We start from the raw sequence: 19,689 nt of genomic DNA, 5'->3' as shown, positions 1-19,689 counted from the left end.
CTATGCATGTATGACGCCAGCCGGCTTATCAGGGCGCACCTTATCGGCTACCTGCACCAGGCAAAGCTGCGGGAGAGCCTCGCTCGTTTCATCTCGACACTCTGTCGACGCTGCGATTCATCCCTTCCGGCTCACCATGTAGCCCGGGCCTGTTCTCACTGACAGTCAAGCCCGATTCTGTGATACTCGAGACAGCAACACCAGAGCTCGACCTCGCGCGTGCAGCAGCAGCAGCAGCAGCAGCCATCTCAACATGGCGTCGCCCGCAGCGTCCACTCGCCGCAGCCCCGACTCGTCGTCGGCCGGGTCGCTGAGGCCGTCAAAGTCAAACGACCGCCTGGCCATCTCCGTCGACACGCTCGTGAACCACCTGCTGGTGTCGAAGCGGTCGCTGTCGTCGATGACGCTCGTGCTGCGGGCCGATGAGATCGTCAGGGCCGCGCGCCAGTCCCACGAGGACACGGTCATGCTCGCCGCCCAGACGGGCTTTCTGCGCAACGCCATTGCCGACCAGGTCGTGATTCTGGGGCGCGTTGGCAAGAGCCTGCAGGCAACGTGCGAATGGGGCAAGAAGGACTTTGTGCAGCTGGTGAAGCGGATGGACCAGGTGGACGGCGAGTTGGAGGGCACAATGAACATGCTGAGGACAACGGCAGTCGGCACGGCGCTGCGGCCCAAGAGCGAGGCGAGGAAGAGCTTGCTGGACTTTGTGGACGAGGGCAGCGTGCACGGCATGAGAGACGCGATGAAGCAGTGCATAAAGGAGCTGCAGGCAAGTCCTCCTTTGTCCCTGAATGCTCTCCGTGTTAGCTGGACTAACGGCCAGTTTGTGGCGCTATAGGGGATCCAGCTCTCGTTCGACGGCGATCTGCTCCGACTCGAAACCGATATTCGAAATATTAAGAAGATAATCGACAATGCGCCTACGCCCGCTCCGCAAGAAACAATAACGAAGCTGCTGGTGGAGATATTCGAGCATTCGGCAACCATGGCCGAGTGCCTGGCCTCGTTGACGCAGCATTTCGACATGTGTGTCACGGCGATCCGAACCACTGAGGGGGCGGCGGCCTTGGCCCGCAGGAAGGCTGCCGAGGTCACCCAGTCTCAGGGGGGCGAAAGCGTGTCAATATCGGGCGTCATTGCCGAGCAGGAATCCAACAGATCCGACCTGGAGCCACAGACCGCGGAAGATCGAGCAGAAATGCTAAGGGTGGTCATCCAGGATGCGCGGCTGGTGGATGGTGTTGTGCAGGATATCCAAGATCATCTCGCCCAGGTCGAGGGGAAAAACGCCGCTCTGGGAGATCAAACCGACCTGACGAGAAAAGCGCACCTGGGCATGCTCGATGCATATGCTACACTGGGAGAAATCGGGGATCGCCTGGCCGACTATCTGGCTGCCGAAGAGGATTTCAAGACTCGATGGGAGATGGAGAAGGAGGTGGTCTTTACAAAACTCGAGGAGATGAAGCAGATGAGAGAGTTTTACGAAGGATATGCCAGCGCTTACCACGGGCTGCTTATAGAAGTTGCTCGTCGCCGAACCGTAGAGGACAAGGTTCAGGCCATCTTGCGCAAGGCTCAAGAGAGCGTTGACAAGATGCTGGAGACGGACCGTGCAGAACGAGAGACGTTTCGACAAGAGGTTGGAGAATTTCTACCTACAGATTTATGGGCCGACATGCAAGGCCCAGCAAAGAGATGGAAGATTGTTGAGGTTGGCGACAATGGACAAGAAGCCGCAGAGGGATTTGCGGATGCAAATCTGAGCGGAAACTAAACAAGAATGAAACTAAACAAGAATGAATGGCTATCGAAGCGACAGGACATGCCTGTTTAACATATAACAAAAGGGAAGAATACCCCTGGTTGATTTGAGCTACAATTCTTTGGGTAATACAGATTTGTTTTTGATATTGGCTGTGAGTTTGCAATTTCGGAAATAATGGTATTAGTGTTTTGGGTATTGGATTTATGGGAATACTGGGAATACTGGGAATATCAGGGTTCATGTGTATAATTTGAAGACTAAATAGTCCTATTCACTCTGTTCACTTTGTTCACTTTGTATTTGTTTAATTGTTTATTGCTAAAACATACACTCTTGTCCACGTTATCGCACTATAAAGCTTTTACTCGTCCATCTTGATAGAATCAATATCTGGAATATCCGTATGCGACTCTTTTGCTGTCTGCTGTATAACCTTGAGTATGGCGTCAGATCGCGGCGTGATATTCACCTTGAATGGCTTTGGCTTCCTAGTCAACTGCTCTGTAGATGGCAAGTGATGCATCAGCAAATAAAATACGTCATATGCAAAGCACTGTAGTCGCGACTTACCTTCCGTATCAGCCATATCTAACGGAGGCGCTCCAGGTTTGGGCATAGTATCAAACGCCCATAGAAAGCGAGAGATTTGAATAAAGAGCGAGTTTTCAGCGACTTGTATGCCTTTTTACAAGGATTAACTGGACAGTATAAAAGAGAGCAAAGGTGTTGGGAAAAGTGGCATACCTGGGCACATGCGGCGGCCAAAACCATAGTTGACGTGGTCACGCTTGCGAAAATCGTTCTGTCGAGCACTTAAATGGGCCTCCAAGTCATCGCCAAGGAAGCGTTCCGGTTTGAAGGCTTTGGCATCATCATAGCGTGTGCGATCCCGGGTGAGGTTATCCGCGCATGGCAGTAGCAGGGTGTCTTTAGGTATGGTGTATCCCTGGTATACAAACTCATCGGTAGAAAGGTGTGGAAATGAGAATGTCAGAATGGGACTGTATCTGTGGAGTTCTTTGATGAGAGCCCTGGTGTAGGGAAGGTTTGGTTGGTCTTCCCATGTTGGTAGACGAGAAGGTCCAACAACGCGGTCGAGTTCTGTGTGGAATTGTTAGTGCCTGACAATATATCTTGTGGTGAAAGGCGCTTTTTTATATGTACCTTGTTGAGCTTTCTGCTGAGTCTCTGGATTCATGGCCATGATCTTGATGAAGGACTGCATCATAGAGGCGGTTGATTCGCTCCCAGCAACGATTATCGCAGTCAAAATGCCCAGCAACAGATCGTCATCGAATCCCTCTTGCTTTTGGTGTGCTATGGCATTCACTCCAAAGCATACGGGCTCTATTCCAGCCTCGATCTGCCTTCTCAATAAATTAAGAAAGGCCATGTGAACCGCACAGTCACGCGCATGAAGAGAGTCTGCGCGTTTGACCCAAGGCTGGAAACGCAATGGCAGCTTCTCGAGGAACGGCAGCCAGTCAATGATGAGGCGGCCAGGTTGGACGTCTAAAACACGGTTAATATTTAGGTCATCTCTTGGTCAGACATTATGCGTACTGCGCAGAATTTCGGTCCAAACATCCTGTAGCTCGACCATGATGGGATGAGTCAGGCGGCTGACTCTGGCTCCATATACGGCGCTGAAGATGACACTCGTCGAAAACCGGCTTGTGTGAGACTCGTAGTCGTCTGGGGTTTCGCAAAATGCAGCTAATGAGATTATACTCTCGTAATTTTGGTACTTTCTGACCTGTAGTGACTGTTTGACACCCAGAATGTCGGTATAAATTCGTCGAAAGAAGCGCATTTCTTCGCCGGCCGGCGAGAATGGCAGGATCTTTGGCCAAACGTGTTCCGTGAAAATGTTCTTTCTCGGTCTGCTGGCGGTTAAAGCCCCTCGCTATTTATTTAAGTATTAGAAGAGCAATTCTTTGGAGAGAGATTATAGTAATATGAGATAAATCTCATTTGTATGCTGCTGACCTTGCTTAGTAGCTCGTGAGCATCTTCCAAGCTGTGTATCATCAAAATTGGCTTCGAGCCCATCCACATCATGCAAGTACCTCCAAATCTTTTTGCCATCAAGGGAACCTCTACTGGCAAGTTTTTTAGCATCTTGGAAAAATAAATGATATTTCCCAAGAGCGGCAATGGTTTGGGTCCAGGGGCATATTTAACAGACTGGGTGGGAAGGTAGCGTAGCAAAGCAGTCAACAAGCAGAGCACAACTCCTAGGAGAGTGGCTTGCTCATAGGTTGCTCCATGAGATTGGAAATTTGTAAGAAGCATGATGAAGGGGAAAGGATTCCGGACTAGGTTTGGATGGAGTGATGAGTATCAAGTTTATGGTCTTTTTTCAAAGTTATCTACTGGATATGCCGTCCAATATATAGTGATGCCACCGTGAAATATATTCTAGCTATCTAACTCAGTCTGACATAGCACTGACGTCAAACAATGCGAATGGAGGGTGGTATCATTGAAATATTGACCGCGGAGAGCTGCTACCCTCGTGACGTGGGTTAACGCGACATGGTGTTCTTTGGGGGCTAACAACGTGGCGGGGCATTCAAAAAGCGTATCTTGACGGCGTATCGTGATGGCGTATTCTAACAGCGTATTTTGATATATGAACCCGTGTGATGAATTATTATTTTGGTCCCATGTTATTTATAGAGCATGATTCATATTCTTCCATCTGCCTTTGGGAAAATATAGCTCTCTCTCTCTCTCTCTCTCTCTCACTCTCTCAAACCCCAAGATTGTAAAATAGTTCACAAGCCTATAGATGGCCGGGGGTAGAGAGAGATCGCAATGTCCAGATTTGCTCAGGACTCGGCTTCTTAGCTCTCCCGGTCTTGGCCAGATCCCTGGTTATGTCTTTCCCATAGAGTGCTTCTCATTTGTCCTTCGAATATTGTATCTTATAGTACTCCAATATTAAAGTAGTATAGATGGCTAGACTCTATTTACGATACCGTCAAATGCAACGTCGGCAAACTATATTAGATGCCGAAGCATAGTAACCAACCGGATTTCCCGCCTTGGGCAGATGGATAGCCTCGCCAAGCTATAATATGTCATCACCGAAAGGAATCAACCAAAAGTATTATATTGCACTCATATTTATTGGTTCCCACCGTGATATGCAAGGTTTTTGATTTGGTGGCGTTGTATAGTGAGTGTGATCAAGTAACATGGGTGTCGCCTAGAAGATGGTGCTGCGGCAAACTTAGGCGAAGCCAGACTACCATAGAATTGTGTATGCCTTGCTGCGCTTGCTTTATCATTTAATCGAATAGAGGCCAGATAAGAGGTAGACTGACTCGTTTCGGCGATTCAACGAGCAAGCTGATGTAAGGAATTTTGAAGAAAAGGAGTCGTTTATTCGATTGGTGATCCTTTGTATGGCTATCAATAGTTGAGAGGTTTTAGTCTAAATAGTCAGAGCTGAGCCCAAGGCTACTTCAGATAGCGCGTGGAAGAGGCGCATGCGCAGCTTAGAATAAAGACTTCATAATGACATAAGAAACACCGCTATTAGCTTCATGGGTAAAGAGATGCAAATTTTTAGGTATACAAGGCGCCAAGCATACGAAATCAATGTGGGATATGGGCTAAATCAGCAAAAGGAGACAGTCCACTCAGCAGCAAGCGTTCACACTAGAAGCCATTATTGGCGAGGGGAAGCATGAACACACCTTCAACACGGAGTAGTATTTAATATACGTAAAGTTACAGTTGCAAATACAAGGCTTTCCTAAAAGGTGCTTCACTACCACCCAAAACCGGAGAGATTATATCCGACTTGCATGCACTATGATGCCCGCCAGCAAATGAACAGGGAGCTGTGGCATTCAGCTTTACCCATGGCTGATAATACCTACTAAGTAAATAGGAGAGTAGCAGGAATTTACCGGTATGATCCTAAAGTGTCGGTGAGCTAGACACGAAATCGGAACTCTTACGCGGCGGATAAGCTTCTTGTTCACCCATGAGCTGGGATGAGGGGCCATGTAAGATTAATGCCATTGGCTGTTCTACTATTTATTCCAGAATGCAGTCCGTCGCCTTTTTCACAGATCGTGATATGCTCTAGCCCCTGTCTATTGGCTAGTTCGGAATAGTCTTCTCCTATATCTACTGGGTAGTACCATATTCCCTCGAAACATTGGATTGTGGATTCTGATGAAGATCCCTCCACTATTGACTACAATCAGTAAAAAGACTACCAAGGATAGTTCGCCAATTTTATAAAGAAAGACCCACAGTCCAATTTTTCGAGGCAATGCGGCGCTTGTATGAAGCACAGCGTGAGATTTATATAAATTTATATTCTGACATATGAATCTTTCTTTTTCATAGTTTCATTATGAAACCACAGCATCTCATGACACTACAACGATGAAATTGCTACAGATAAAGCCAAAGAGAACAAACATATGATTCCGTAGCTATAAAGAGCAGAGTATGAGAAAATAGCAGGGTCCATGTTGAACTACCTTTTGTGATGATGAATAAGTACAAATGAGAAGATAGCATTAATTTTATAACATTGTTTTTTGTTGCTTTAAAACTTGCCAGTGTTGAATTTCGCATATTGCAAAATCAGAGAATTGCGCGGACATCTATACTATTAACAAAAAGAGAGAAGAAGAAAAAAAGGGTCCAGTAGAAAAGAAATAGAAAGAAAGAAAACTATATATCATGTAAACCAAATTTCTATGGGGTATCCTCGTCGCGCCTTAAGTCAACCTTTGGTGTCCCTGCCATGCCTTTCACAACCAAAACCCGCGAAATGCCAATCTTGTGAATGAACCGCTGACGCCGCCGCTATCCCCCCATCGCACTAATTTTTTTTGTCCCTAATTATCAATATGTTTATTTTCTTGTGGCAAAGCTATTCATTAGATCGTGTCGATGAAGTAGCCCTGCTCTTGCCTGTCTCCAGAAGAATCTTGGCCTCCTCCAAGGCCTCCCTCCGAGCAAACTCATCTAAGAATTTGTGAATTGTCTCGAGGGGCAGGTCAGCAATTGAATCTTTCAGATACTGCGAGAATTAATAGTTAGCTTTGGGGCATTTCGGAAAAGGCATCAGCTTTAAAAGACATACTTCTGGGTACACATCAGACTCCTCATGCCTGAACTCTTCCATCATTCGAATTAAGCGAAGGATCTGCTTCCACGGAACGATGGTATCGCCGATGAGAAAGCAAGGAAAGCGGGCCAGCGAAAGCTCTTCCAGAATCCAGCGACGCTGGAAGTACTGGCGACCCAGGAAGTCGAGGTAGCCCTGCCAGTATGGCATATCACACGGGGCCACACCAGGAATGCTGGGCAGCCAGATGTGCAGGATATTCTTGGCCCAACGATGTTCCGGTGCATAGTCTTCTGGATGTTCCTCACGGTCACCTGGATCTCCAAACCGAGCAGGCATCTTGTCCTCGATCTCAGCAAACACTTCCAACGTTGCATCCGTGGCTTCGCTCTTCTCGCCGATCCAACCAATAACCAGCTCGGCCGACTTGTAGACTTGGCGCATTTCAATCGTCTGGCGCTGACGCTCTACCTCGTCATGTTGGTCGACGCATATCAAGTCAACCCAGACGCGGAGAGCGCGAGATTCGAGGGCTGGTCCACTGCTTATGCCAAAGAGCTGTCTCAGCCATCGAGGGGCGCCGTGTGGACGCCGAGCAGGAGTACGCTGGAAACGTCGCGAAATGGTCGGGTAGAAGACGGCTCGGATGTTCTTGAGCGCTCCGGCGAGGTGAGATGTGATGTTGATGGGCTGGCCAGACACCCAGATACGCTCAGTAGATACGGCATCACCATACAACGAGGACAGGGCTATGAATTCGAGGTCATCGGTCAGGCGAGTCGTGATGAGTTTACACTCGACGGGGTCAGTGAGATTGCGGGCACAGTTTATCTCCAGCAAGCGAATCTCGCGCTTCGAGTGGTCGAGGCGCCTATACGCAATGCTCATGTTGGTGGGCGGTGCTTCAAAGACAGATAGATGTATATAAAAGAAAACAACAACGGTTCGGGAAGAAGCCAGTAATTGTACAGATAGCTATAGCCAAAACGGGATCTCTTGTCTTTAACTCTCTCTCGGGATTGGGAACAAGAGAAGCAGGGGTATAAGGCTAGAAACTGCGGGATGCATCAACTCGCGGCCAACGCAACAGCAGGACGGCTGGCGTTTATACCAAGTGCCTTCCTAAAGAGTGGGCAAGGCGGGCATCGCGCTGTCGGCTGTCACATTTCAAAATCCCGCCTTTTGAGCATCGACCAGGGGACCGGCAGCGCGAGGCACGGAGGGGCCTGTTCGGGACTTGTCACACGTGCCGACAATCTTACTGCCTGTTAGTTCTACTGTAATACATGAACAATCAATATGTAAGGGACGGACCGCACATCCATAGCTGTTTTTGGCGGTGCGTGGCCTGAAAGATGAGTCCACTTGAGTGGGAAAAAAAAGGGGGGCAAGGGCTTCCGTACTGCATTCTACCACGTACAACTAGGCACACTGATTGACGGTCAGTAGACGTTGTTTTTTACGCTGGACTGCATGCTACTACTGCTAGTAGAGTTGCATTGCATAGTGTTAGCATGTATTAGTGGTTGTACGACGTGGTAAGAGAATTAATTTGCAGCGAGGCTTATGGAGCAGGCAATGGCACTGAATGTTTGGGGGCTAAATATGCCACATTGCATATGCGGGATTGCATGTCCATATCATTACATAGTTGCTCGCTCTTACGATACAGTATAGAAACTCTCTTGTTGCCAATTATACCGAGTCTTTGTCGTGGCTTTCCAATGCCTCGTAGCATTGACTATCCTTGCCTACTGAAGCAAATGCTGCTGCCCATTTTCCTAAAAAAGCAATTACTACGGATCTTCACCGTGGCCATTGAAACTTTGAAATGGCATTTGGAGGACCCTTGTCGCTCGGCTATAGATGAAGTATGCTAGTGTAGTGCCTACACAAACAGTACATGTATTATTGCAGGCACTGCTTGGTGGGCGGCAACTCATCCTGGGCATCGTGCGAGTACCAAGGAATGACCAGGGGTTGCTGTCTCATGTTATTCTGTCTTCCTTTTCCTTTCCTTTTCCTTTCTTTTTATGTCTTTATTCATCCTTTGTTTCACATTTCACACTTTCTCTTTTCTTTTTGTGTAAGCATGCTCCAGTCAGCCTTTCTCACGCCATAATTATCACTAAGTGCCTAGCTACATTTCCTTTGTGTAACACGACACTCTCGCTTCCAAAGTTCTCTCCTCTTGTAATCAAACTAGTGTTAAACCACTTCTTTTTGCCTTGTCTACTGTTAAGGGTCATGGCCTTCGCGCCTGCACTCGGCCGCTATAGGGACTCCTGCGTCCTTTTTATGCTACGCCTCGCAGCAAGGTCAGCCCTAGGGATTGGGCATATTGCAGTGTAGCATCATTTACACGGCTCCTTGTAATCCCTGCAAAGAACATAGCCTCATACAGTACAAATGCAAAAAAGAAAAATAAAAAGAAAAATAAATAAATAAAGATGGCGTAAAGAGATGCAAGTGTGTTAAGAGGCTTCTTTCTTTCTTTCTTTATTCCTTCTTTCTCTTTTGTTTCCATCATCTCATGCAGAATGTATAAGCAGGCTGTTCTCACGCCCTGAGGGGTGGCTCCAGTGACATTGTCTCAAAAGGCAAGCCCCAGGAAGTAATATTCCTGGATATGCGAGTGAGAGAAGCAAATGCCGCTCCCTCCCGCTACATGATATGATCTGACCCCTGTAGCGGCATGTTTCTTGGCCCTGTTGGAGCTCCATGACCGCTTCATTTCCTTCGTGACAGGTACCCATGTCTCCGGAACCCCATTCTCAAGCGAACTTAGCGCCCTTAGTGCAACGGCTTTTAGCCCGCCTGCGTCAATTGACATGTCAGGCAAACTCCAGAGGCTAGTTTCGTTTGCTAGAGGAACTATCCACTGCATCTGCAGGTGATTCCTAACTGAGACATGTAGGTCCCAAGCCCTGTGCCTTTCAGCCCACCACATACGGCAATGAAATGCAGGATATAACTACATACGACAATGGAGAATGGAGGAGAAGAGGAATTGTTAGAATACCAGTAAAGGGAAGATGGAAGAATATTGCGAGATGATACGCACACCGCATCTGTGACACCGCCTTTCAAGTATCGATACAATTTGGTATTGATACTATCTATCTTTGAAGCCGCAAACCTGATCGTAGTCACCGACTTATCTAGATAGTAGTATTGGTATTTTTTTTCCGCCATGTGACTGACGTAGGTCCATGTTCTGCGTTCATAGACCCATTTTTACTACAAGCGTGCTGTTATCACCGCCTTCTTGTATACCTACCTACTAGGTATTAGCCGGTCTGGCTGATCGCGATAATGCAGTGAGAACTAGAAGTAAGATCTTAATGAGACCGGTTCATCTAGAAATACATATAAATTAGAAGACAAGGAATTAACGGGTGCTCCGGAGCCGCAGGATCTTTCCGGGGGTACGAATTCCTGGAATCGCTACATGTATAGCCGGCATTTTGTGATATGATGACAACACGCTCGCATATTGACGAGGTGATATTTTTTGATTATGTCAAATATCATGGGCAAATATCATGGGTTAACTGAGGAGCACTTCATACGAGAATAGTGGTTCTGGTGCAAGGGCATGACTCCTCCTGATCCAACAACATTCCGTAGACCCCCTATCGTGTGAGTGCCGCTCTCAAGGCTCCCCAGTCCCCCGGGTAAATCCCCCACACTCCGAGCAACCTGGTGTCACGGAGGAAAAGTGAGAAATAACAATGCCAACCAGAGTCTGATCAACAACCAACAACCAACAAGTAAAACGGGTATTCAAATCTCCACAGGTTATTCCCGTTGGATGGCAAACAAGAGTGTTCATGATAGCTCAACCTCAGCTAATCAATTAATTATCGAGGTATGTTTCTCTCATGGATACTCTATCACGTTTATACGGATGACTTTATACTCATAGGCTGATGAAACAGCTACTAGTACTAGTCCTACTATTCCTCGTAAAAAAATGGCACGCGTTGATTCTCAACAGCCTTTACTCATCATATCCCTGCTCTCCCCGTAATACACAAAGGTACTACACACTAAGTGGGCGAGTGGGGAAATTTTATCTGGTCATGTTTCAACTTTCGTGACGAAGCCCATGACTTCTAAAGAGAGATACTGCAAAGTCCGACTGACGATTACACAATCAGCTAGTACTATTTCACAAGCATGCGGGAGGTGAAACATAGACCAGCTTGGCATCATCCTATATGCCTCTTGACTACTGACGTCAAGCTGATGAACCAGGGGGAAAAAAAAAAAGTAGCCAGCCTTCAAGCTTAAACATCGAAATCCCGATGCTAGTTAGCTGAACTTCTGGCCAAAAAGTACAGGATTTCCGCCGCTCGGCGCATGCCAAATCATCCCCAGCATCTTACATTCCGTATACCGCTTAATACCAAGCTGTTTTCTTTGCTTTGTTCACCCTTTTTGTTTTCGTTCACGAGCCACACCGCTTTGTCGCTTCTCAGGTGGCCAATTTCCCACCTACTAGTACGTATTCCAAGACTTATACAAGTACGGAAGCTGGTCATGGCTCGCCACACCGCCGCCACTCCCGTGAAAAAGCTGAGCCATCAAGATACGTCAAGTCCATAACAGAACGGGCATCCCAGTGTTATAGCCCGATAGATTGTGATCTTGCCAAAGCGCCGAGTAGCTGGAAACCCAAGTGGGACCTATCAATGCCGGTACGCCTAACCAACACAGCTATCCCGGAACGCCTCAGCCGAAGGCTGAAGCAGTAGTAGAACGTCATGCGCAAGCGAGCCGATGTGACATTCAATGCTTCGATTTTTAGGCTCTGTTTAGATCACGCGGCTCAAGTAACGCATTTGGGCGCTACATTCGTTCCGATGAAAGACATAGGACAAGGAAAATTAAGGATAGGACGAGAATTTAGTTTACCTACCTAATTACGCGTAAAGGGAAGCGTAGTGAAACCCGCCCACCTACATCATCTCGTAGAAGCCTTAAAGGTGCAGTCTCTATACTTATTAGTTCGCTATGCGGTAAGACGACGCCTTCCAGAATATGGTTGCTACTTACGCGAGTCGGCAAGCAATTTCCGGGTTTTTACAGGGATTTGTGCCGCATGAACGACGAGTATGCAATTAGTATCTGCTACCCTACAATACAGAATGCCGGTATCGGGACCTTTATACAAGACAATAGTTAGTTGACGTCTCCGATGATGTGCTTTTTGTGTGTACCGCTTATTTGATGAGACCAATTGAGGGATAGGTATTACCTAGCCATAGCCAACCCTGCTATGCTATAGCTTCTGTTTCAGAAAACCATTGGGGGCCATACTCTGTATATGAGGAGAATCATCTCCACAGCCGTATCGACACCGCCGGCATACTGGCTGCCTGACCAGAGGTGCAAGTAAGCACAAAAACCTTAGCTAATCTGGTGACCGAGTCGTATCTGCTAGGGTAGGCACTTGTGTTTCTCTTTTTACTTTCCTTTTTGTTAGGCTATTGAAAAGGATTCGTAGCGTGAAACAGTAAACTCGCTATATAGCATGACTTTTACTTGTTTTTCTACTCCGTATGTCCCTAGACGTTATGAGGTAAGACACTACGCCACTTAAGTTCCTTTCTCATTGCTTTTACTTGGCTATACAGAAAGGCGTATCGTGCGATCCCCTTAATCCGTCATCCCATTAACCGTGTTCCGCACTATGATCAATGCAACTCTACGGGTGCAAGTAGCACTCCCCAACAATTTTCTCTCCACAGCCAGTCACGCAAACGTGAGGCTAGACCCTCCGAGTGTTATCGTATTGCCGCATGTAAGCTGCATCAGTCAGGATCCGATGCAACATTAGATAGGCTGTCCTCGCCATAAGTGCTGCAAGCAAAGCTTGGCCTTTTGCCTCGCAATTGACGGATGTCGTTACCCGATTACAAGGATTTTTTAGCCTAGCAGTTTTATGGAAAGAAGGTAACTTTCGCGCACATGGGTCTCCTAGCAAGGCGCCCAAAGAGAAAGGAACCTTTCACCCGTAGAAATTAGTATATGCGGCTGTAATACTACGCTACACGACTACTGATAGCAATAGGTAGTTTGCATGCTGTGACTGAAAATGTAAAATTCGTATAAGAAAGTGCAGTAATACATCGTGCTCAAAATGCCTGTCTCCATAGAGTCCTTTGTCGACCCTCGCTTTTCTTGAAAAATAGGGGCGGGCTTTCTGAAAAGGGAAAACCCCGTAAAAACGGAGTCAATGATACTACGTATGAGGAGTGCTAATACCTACCCGTAGTAGTGGCAGACTGCCGGTACTCCATTCTCTAGTACTCCATTCGCTGCCGAGATGTTGGTATGAAATCTCCACACGCAGTCGGTGAGCGCTACCAAGAATTTGGAGAGATGGTATGAGCAAGATGGGCTGTTGCGAGGCCTATTAGCGGCATGTCCGGATCTGCGGACTGAAAGGTCTGTGCATCAACTTCGCGACGCGCTGTGTATTCCTTGGAGACTAGCTGTCTGTTTTAAGGTCTCGTCAGCTGTGGGCAAAGTGTCAAGGGTAGCATGAAAGGGGCTAGTTCAGCTCTTTGCATTACTTGTTTTCTCGAACTTTTGTTCTGTTTGCCTTGACGCCGCTTCTAGTTTCGGTTATGAGTGTAGCGTCAAAGCTTTGGGAGTTCTGGAAGGATCTTTATTATTGGAAGCGGATATTCTTTTGTTTCGCATTAATTTGCTAAGAATATGTAATCTGTCCACTAAATGGAGAACCGGAAAACAGGCCACAGAAAACAGCCAAAACACGAAATACCTAGCTGCTCCATACTCTGAGTATAGCTATTGGACCGGTAATGCTGCCTTGTATAGCAGCCTCAGAAACGGATAATAAAAGACGTCTTTGATAGCGCGAAAAGGGTTGGCGTATTGATTCAAGTAGGTCTTTTTACAAAGTAATTCCGTAAACTATGAGTTGGTAGTAGTGACTAGCCTCAGCCTTTCTCATCGTGATAATGCAAATAAGGCGCTACAGCGAAGCTAGAGCTGTAGCAAAGCTTGTTTTCGGCGCCTGCGGAGCGATTCAATCTGGATCTCATCTCATCGGGTATATTGCTGTTCCCGCAACGCAGGCTGCCTTGTAATCTGACGTGTCGCTGGCGGCAGATGTTCCGTATGCATTAAGCCAGTTTCAAAATTTGACAAGGTGGACTGATGAGAACTGGTGATTACGGAAACCATCCGTTCAAATTTTGCCCGCTAATTACTAGACCAGCCAGAGCGAGAACGCCAGCATGGAGTTGCTACGATAACTGGGTCAGTTACGCATGTGATGTGTTTAGTTGACAGGCTTCCATTCAAATATGGATACATGCCCGAGAGAGGGCCGAGGAAGGAAGGTAACGATCACTTTATTCCTTGAATTGAGCCGAAAACGAGTACAAAATATGGAGTAATACCGGGTAGTGGTGGCGTTAAGCCCTGCCATTGTGCTGTCTGCCCATATTTTACGTATCCATATGTGACAAGTAAATAGATCAATCAGTTGTGTAAGCGACTTTCTTGACTGGATTCATGCGATTCGAAAACTGGCTCAAGGTCCTTGAGCAAGGTACCTGTTTCTCTTCTCTTTTTGCAAGGATCTCTATTCCATAGTCTTTTTAACCAAGTCGCAACGTTACATGATGAATTGGTTACATAATTTGACCATGATCATAAACATGGAGCCAAAGTAATGGAATTGAGATTATCGGGCTTAGGACCATCACCTAATCACGATGGAAATAAGTGTGTATCTCCAAGAAGAAGAAATAGAAGCAAATGTATATGTTCTCTCTCAAACATGTCGATACAGCGAAATAACTATCAGGCTCTATTTAAGTGCCCTTTATTACAATGTTGGAATCCCGGTGCTTAGAGATACAGCGCTGATTGCGATCACTGCGTATAGTGGTTTACCAAATGAAAGGGAATAGATAGCAACAAACATTTCATTTCATTTACAACAGTTGTTATGGTAAATAAACATCGCATGAGCCTGGCTGCTAGTTTTATGCGTAGTTGGTTTAGTTAAGCTTAAAACAAACATTCTTAGTTATGCAAGGCTGAGCGATGAGCGACCTTTTACACGTCAACCTAGGAAGGTGATCCAGGAACTGTGGACGAAGTAAACCTACAGCCTTCCAAATTGCCCAGATTTAGAGATCATTGTATGATACGATTTTCATTTCCTATCAATAGGTACATATGGTCTTTCCAGTTTAACCAGTAGGGTGATACTCATGGCTAATGAGAGAAATAAGTATTGCACCACCCTGTTTATCCAAAGAGCATTTATTCAAACAAAATGCCAAGGTCATGAAACTCTGATTGTTTGACATCTTATGCCTTGTTAGGGCGGTTCTCTTTAATATAAGCTGCAATATTTGGTCGCCCCTCAATGGCTTCTCGAAGTTTTACAATCTCTGCGGGTAGTTCGGCCTGGGTCACAAATTAGCGACTGTTAATTATCGTTAAGAATTCTGCGAAAAGAAATAAACTTACCGGCAGAGCTCCTATTCGCTCATCGTTGTCGACTGATTGGTAGACAGCGAAGTCGGCATAGGTTATTTTATCGCCAAGGAGATAGGGGCCGTTGTTCTCAGAGTAGTACTTTGCAACGGCGGCATAATACATGGGAAGAAATTTATTCTTGTAATCGTCTGAGGGATTCCCAATGTTTGCCACCCATTGGGCCTGTATTGTCCATGTTAGTCCATGCTGAGAGAAGTAGGTAGATGTACAGAACTGCGAATTCTTTATGCACTATACTTACCCTCCAGTCGATATAATTGTCAGCCACAGCATCTACCTGGAATTTCTCATGGTTTGTCTCGCCGTCATAGCGGCCAAGATCTCGAGACAGATATCGCAAAATAGGAACATGCTATACGTGCTCATTGTTAGTGCCACTTTTCTCGACTAGTAAATCTAGATGAAATTGACGGCTTGATGGACTAACTTGATTTAAGATGGTGCCGTTTATGATAAGGGCAGGCAACTTGCCGGTTCGGGTGATGCCTTGCTGCTTGAATTTGTCACTTTCAACGGACCATGTGCCATATCGGTGCCGGATATCCTTGAATTCAATGCCAGCATCTCGTAAGAAAAGGCTAACGACATATTAGCTGCTGAACTTCGCTAGTGGCCTCTAGGTTAAATAATAGCGAAGGGTAGGTTAGTGGGTTGATAAATCATAAGACTTACCGTATGACTTCACCACGGCCGAGTGTACCGAGATCAAAGTAGTGGAGTGTGGGGATTGTTTCGGCAGCCATTGTGAATGTTAAAGATTGGTTTGTTGATTCGGAAAACTGGTTGGTGCGGAATAGCTGAAGGCTTTATTTCGCTCAACTGAATGCAGTTGGCGAATGCTGGCCTTTATACATATTGACTGTTGGGCATCAATGTTGCGCTGAAACTGGATCTCATTATGAGACTGACTAATTGATCGTAAGAAACGCTTGCTGTTAGGGCTTCTGGGTTGTGGCTGGCAGCAGAGACGGGAACTGTATCCCACTCGACCCCGCGGGGGTTGATTTGGGTTGCTGCTCTGGCTCAATTTCTCGCCGATCCACTAGCCGCGATGTGGAATCTGCCTAGTCTTTGAACATATTACACCTATCGCTACTTGCAATATGACGCTACACAATGAAAGGACATATACCTCTTTGAGGTCTATATAGTCTATGAATTGTGAATAGCGTTTTTCATTTATGTGTAAACCAGTGTGTTCTCCCACACACTACACGAAGTACTACATAAGCATGGATCGCCCCTTTTCAGCAGCTTTCAACTGATGGTGCTAAAGAGCCCCTGTTTTTAATGTTGCAGACCAACTTAGCGTAAACAAGCTGCCTGTGTCATTCGCGCTCTGGCGTAGAAATCGATTCCAACAGAGAATACGCGGTAGAATCATGCTATTGTTCTGAAGAAAGCCACGCAATGACGGGCGCGCAGGACCGAGGGGCAGCCGTTAGGTCATAGGTTTGGAATATTCCAAGCACATGGTGACGATGTAGCCTGTGGCGCAGCTGATTCTAGTGCCTATCGTGCGTAGCAAATAGTATCGTGCGAAATAGCCTAAGTGCTGACGCCCGCGCCTTGCTTGGCCCTATGCTGTAATCTTGCAAATGATGACAAATCTTTGTGAAATTCATGGTAAGAATGATGATCTCCTGCATTGTATTAGAATCTGACTGGTCTGCCTTAATTTCAATTTTTTGACCCGATTTTCAATTCTAGTGGTGGATAAATATGTCGGCATCTCGCAACGCAATGCGTCCGCTTTACTTGAAGGTTCTTAATTCGCGACATCGCGATCTTTACCTCTACATCACCTGCAGCACAGCCAAGTGAACGTGCAAGGGCTCATTATGAATGCAACGATATCCATGGTAGATCGTAAAGCGGCGGCTTCGGATTTCCTACCACCCACAACCGTCGATATGCCGATTCGTCAAGAAATTCAACATGGGCCATCAAATCCGGCGGCTGAACGAAGAGTACGAGAGGCTATTGAAAAGGCGGCAACACGAAACTCGCAACTGCTGAGCGAGCTAGAAGCTACGGCTCATGGACCCGGCCTACTGGGAAATAATCAGATCAAGATTGAACATGTTGATAAACGTCTCGCTGATCTCGAGCCTGAAGTTGCAAAGGCCGTTGCTGCTGCTAACCAGCAGCTCAAGAGCCACAAGGCCTACAGAGACTCCTTTGGCAAGAAATGGGTGTATACCCTTTTGAAAAAGAGAGATGCCTTTGATGAGAAGGCCCAGCGTGAGGAGAAGGCATATCATCAAGTTCTAGAAAAGCGCCACAAGGCCGAAGGTACGCTGAACGAGCTGAAGGCTGATAAGGCGGCTCTGGTTGTTGAGATGAAGACTCTGGAAGAACTGGCGGGACGACACGCCGCTGCACACAAAGGAATTGATAATCTTTACTCAGAAATATTCGATGGTCCCACGGCGGGCTTTCCGGACGAGGATGAACAGGAACAGGCACACAAAGTAGCCAAGGTGGCCCTTCAAGAGAGGACAGAGGCACTAAAGGCGGCAGTTCGAGGTGTCAAAGCGGCTCAAGTTGTCAAACTCGCCATCGAGCGTGCCCTATTTGAAAAACAACGGGCAGGCTTTGAAAATCACTCTGACATCTTTTCTCAGCGTAGTTTCCATGTAACGCTGAGTCGCTGCATTGCCTACATCGATCGCGGTATCGAGCTAACCAATCAAGCCATTGATGTGCTCGAAACAGCCCCTGGACCCGAGCAGCTACAAACTAAGAACAAGCTTGAACAGCATTTCATTACTGCCAGAACACAGGCATCTTCGCGTTTAAAGGACAAGTCACAGAACACTGCACTTTTGGAAAGACTGGGGAATGCATTAACCAGCGCTTTGGAAGCCCAGAAAGAGTATCTCGCGGCTATGAAGCTAGTCAGCGAGTCGTGCAGAAACTCTATCCGGCAGACAGCCAGAGCTCTAGAAGACGAGCGACGTGCGCTTCAACAGATCCGACAGAGTGCATTCGAGACAACTGTCGGCTTTGGTGCCGCCGCTCCGGCATATCACGAGTGCTGTGATAGAGCACCTGGATTTGAGAACGACTCTCACGCGCAGACTGCGTCAATCCAAGACCCAGTTGTTGCAGAGCTTCCGGTAGACTCAGAACCACCCCCAGATTATGTATTCCCCGACGAGGAATCAGCACCCAATACAACAGAGACAGCGCCAGAACCCAGCACTCAAGCCCAGACTGCTGCTGAACGGAGATCCCCGGTCTCTAATTTGAGCGGAGAGGTGACTCCAACCAACCCACGAGGCCTGGCGGAGGTCTCATAAATGGATATGAATGACATGGACCGTATAAGCTGCTTGATTTTTTTACTGTTCCTATTCCCTGTCCGTAACTTGGACGCGCAATGTTTGAGCACGCTCTGATTTGAGATTATGATATTATGGACGATAATGTTTATAACTAGTAGCGGTGCTCGTTTGGAGTGCTCTTTGCCTGACTGAATTTTAGTATAATACGTATGCTATTGAATATGCACGTATTAATACAAATCACGCATAAACAATTACACTGGCTGAGAGTGACTTGGCATGGAGTCCAGAATATCTTGGAGAGCAGGTAACCTCATAAAACCCGAGTCCATGGATCGATGTCGTAGCTGGAGGGGGAAGACGCCCCGTCGAAGGAGGTTGATTTTGTAATGTTTGTCATGAAGAATGAAACTTTGACGAACGCAGAAGAGGGTGCCGTAGACTCGACGTGTGACGTGCCCTTGGACGGAGTGTAAGTGTCGTACATTCAAGCAACAACCAGCACATCCGCAATACTTCGTTAGTTTGAGGCCGTTTACCGAAATAGCTTGCGATTTTCGTCCCTTATTTGGGTACAGTACATAGCTGATAATGGCAAAGTTGTATCAATTTCTGGTGCCATGTACGACCTTTGAGTCCCTGCCAGCATATAGAATATAGGTACAATGCTATATACCGGCGTAGCGGGTTATAGCTCTCATCTTTTATATGTATAGACCATGAAATCAAAACTCTTTAAGGCATTGTTAGGCTGGACGGCATGTCACATGTTTAAAAAAAATAAAAAAATGGAAAATCACAATTTTGGTCGGGTAAGAGTGTAGAGCTCAAACTCCCCACTAAACCCCAGCCTAGGAACGCCATGCATGTGCATGACCTGATCTCGCTAATCACGGCAAGAACGGGTATAACGGGTAGCTGGAATCATGCTAAAAACATGCATCATTTTTTGGCTAGCTAAATGTAGATCG

The 19,689-nt window shown here is 46.7% G+C and overlaps 5 protein-coding genes across 6 annotated transcripts; 2 read left to right on the top strand and 3 right to left on the bottom strand.

Moving 5' to 3' along the window:
* The first annotated feature begins 42 nt into the window (after positions 1–42).
* Positions 43–2,001, top strand: ATG17 (autophagy protein 17). The gene is made up of 2 exons (XM_024909222.2): positions 43–772; positions 842–2,001. The coding sequence occupies exons 1-2, from the start codon at positions 254–256 to the stop codon at positions 1,778–1,780; spliced, it is 1,458 nt and encodes a 485-aa protein (XP_024765760.1). The 5' UTR covers positions 43–253; the 3' UTR covers positions 1,781–2,001.
* Positions 2,001–4,129, bottom strand: TrAFT101_004446 (uncharacterized protein). Of its 2 annotated transcripts, XM_066127172.1 has the most exons (6): positions 3,761–4,129; positions 3,335–3,677; positions 2,936–3,283; positions 2,516–2,872; positions 2,342–2,452; positions 2,001–2,272 (listed from the first exon to the last, which is right to left on the bottom strand). In XM_066127172.1, exons 1-6 carry the CDS (start codon positions 4,064–4,066, stop codon positions 2,133–2,135), a joined length of 1,605 nt encoding a protein of 534 aa, XP_065983281.1. In that variant the 5' UTR covers positions 4,067–4,129; the 3' UTR covers positions 2,001–2,132. The 2 variants fall into 2 exon arrangements, with proteins under 2 accessions (XP_065983281.1, XP_024765761.2); XM_024907198.2 differs by having other exon boundaries at positions 2,342–2,872.
* A 2,098-nt stretch (positions 4,130–6,227) lies between these two features.
* Positions 6,228–8,136, bottom strand: TrAFT101_004445 (uncharacterized protein). Its single transcript, XM_024902215.2, has 2 exons — positions 6,891–8,136; positions 6,228–6,827 (listed from the first exon to the last, which is right to left on the bottom strand). Exons 1-2 carry the CDS (start codon positions 7,761–7,763, stop codon positions 6,678–6,680), a joined length of 1,023 nt encoding a protein of 340 aa, XP_024765762.1. The 5' UTR covers positions 7,764–8,136; the 3' UTR covers positions 6,228–6,677.
* Positions 8,137–15,045: 6,909 nt separating this feature from the next.
* On the bottom strand, positions 15,046–16,218 carry TrAFT101_004444 (uncharacterized protein). The gene is made up of 5 exons (XM_024902216.2): positions 16,101–16,218; positions 15,856–16,006; positions 15,670–15,780; positions 15,399–15,590; positions 15,046–15,335 (listed from the first exon to the last, which is right to left on the bottom strand). The coding sequence occupies exons 1-5, from the start codon at positions 16,169–16,171 to the stop codon at positions 15,237–15,239; spliced, it is 624 nt and encodes a 207-aa protein (XP_024765763.2). The 5' UTR covers positions 16,172–16,218; the 3' UTR covers positions 15,046–15,236.
* Positions 16,219–17,146: 928 nt separating this feature from the next.
* On the top strand, positions 17,147–19,278 carry TrAFT101_004443 (uncharacterized protein). The gene has a single exon (XM_024907199.2). The coding sequence runs from the start codon at positions 17,270–17,272 to the stop codon at positions 18,731–18,733; it is 1,464 nt and encodes a 487-aa protein (XP_024765764.2). The 5' UTR covers positions 17,147–17,269; the 3' UTR covers positions 18,734–19,278.
* The last annotated feature ends 411 nt before the right edge of the window (positions 19,279–19,689 follow it).

This window comes from Trichoderma asperellum, chromosome 2 (assembly GCF_020647865.1).
Source record: "Trichoderma asperellum chromosome 2, complete sequence".
NCBI lineage: Eukaryota > Fungi > Ascomycota > Sordariomycetes > Hypocreales > Hypocreaceae > Trichoderma > Trichoderma asperellum.
Note: the sequence above shows the minus strand (reverse complement) of the source record. Positions and strands in the feature narration are given on the sequence as shown.

What these genes read in the sequence shown, in the direction of transcription:
- ATG17 (XM_024909222.2), top strand. Translation starts at nt 254, where the DNA reads ATGGCGTCGCCCGCAGCGTCCACTCGCCGCAGCCCCGACTCGTCGTCG. An exon ending in AGTGCATAAAGGAGCTGCAG is followed by an intron (nt 773 to 841) that starts GCAAGTCCTCCT and finishes GTGGCGCTATAG; the next exon opens with GGGATCCAGCTCTCGTTCGA.
- TrAFT101_004446 (XM_066127172.1), bottom strand. Translation starts at nt 4,066, where the DNA reads ATGCTTCTTACAAATTTCCAATCTCATGGAGCAACCTATGAGCAAGCC. An exon ending in TTGGACCGAAATTCTGCGCA is followed by an intron (nt 3,284 to 3,334) that starts GTACGCATAATG and finishes ACCGTGTTTTAG; the next exon opens with ACGTCCAACCTGGCCGCCTC. An exon ending in TGGCCGCCGCATGTGCCCAG is followed by an intron (nt 2,453 to 2,515) that starts GTATGCCACTTT and finishes CCTTGTAAAAAG; the next exon opens with GCATACAAGTCGCTGAAAAC.
- TrAFT101_004445 (XM_024902215.2), bottom strand. Translation starts at nt 7,763, where the DNA reads ATGAGCATTGCGTATAGGCGCCTCGACCACTCGAAGCGCGAGATTCGC. An exon ending in AGTCTGATGTGTACCCAGAA is followed by an intron (nt 6,828 to 6,890) that starts GTATGTCTTTTA and finishes TAATTCTCGCAG; the next exon opens with TATCTGAAAGATTCAATTGC.
- TrAFT101_004444 (XM_024902216.2), bottom strand. Translation starts at nt 16,171, where the DNA reads ATGGCTGCCGAAACAATCCCCACACTCCACTACTTTGATCTCGGTACA. An exon ending in ACGGCACCATCTTAAATCAA is followed by an intron (nt 15,781 to 15,855) that starts GTTAGTCCATCA and finishes GAGCACGTATAG; the next exon opens with CATGTTCCTATTTTGCGATA. An exon ending in ACAATTATATCGACTGGAGG is followed by an intron (nt 15,591 to 15,669) that starts GTAAGTATAGTG and finishes TGGACAATACAG; the next exon opens with GCCCAATGGGTGGCAAACAT.
- TrAFT101_004443 (XM_024907199.2), top strand. Translation starts at nt 17,270, where the DNA reads ATGAATGCAACGATATCCATGGTAGATCGTAAAGCGGCGGCTTCGGAT.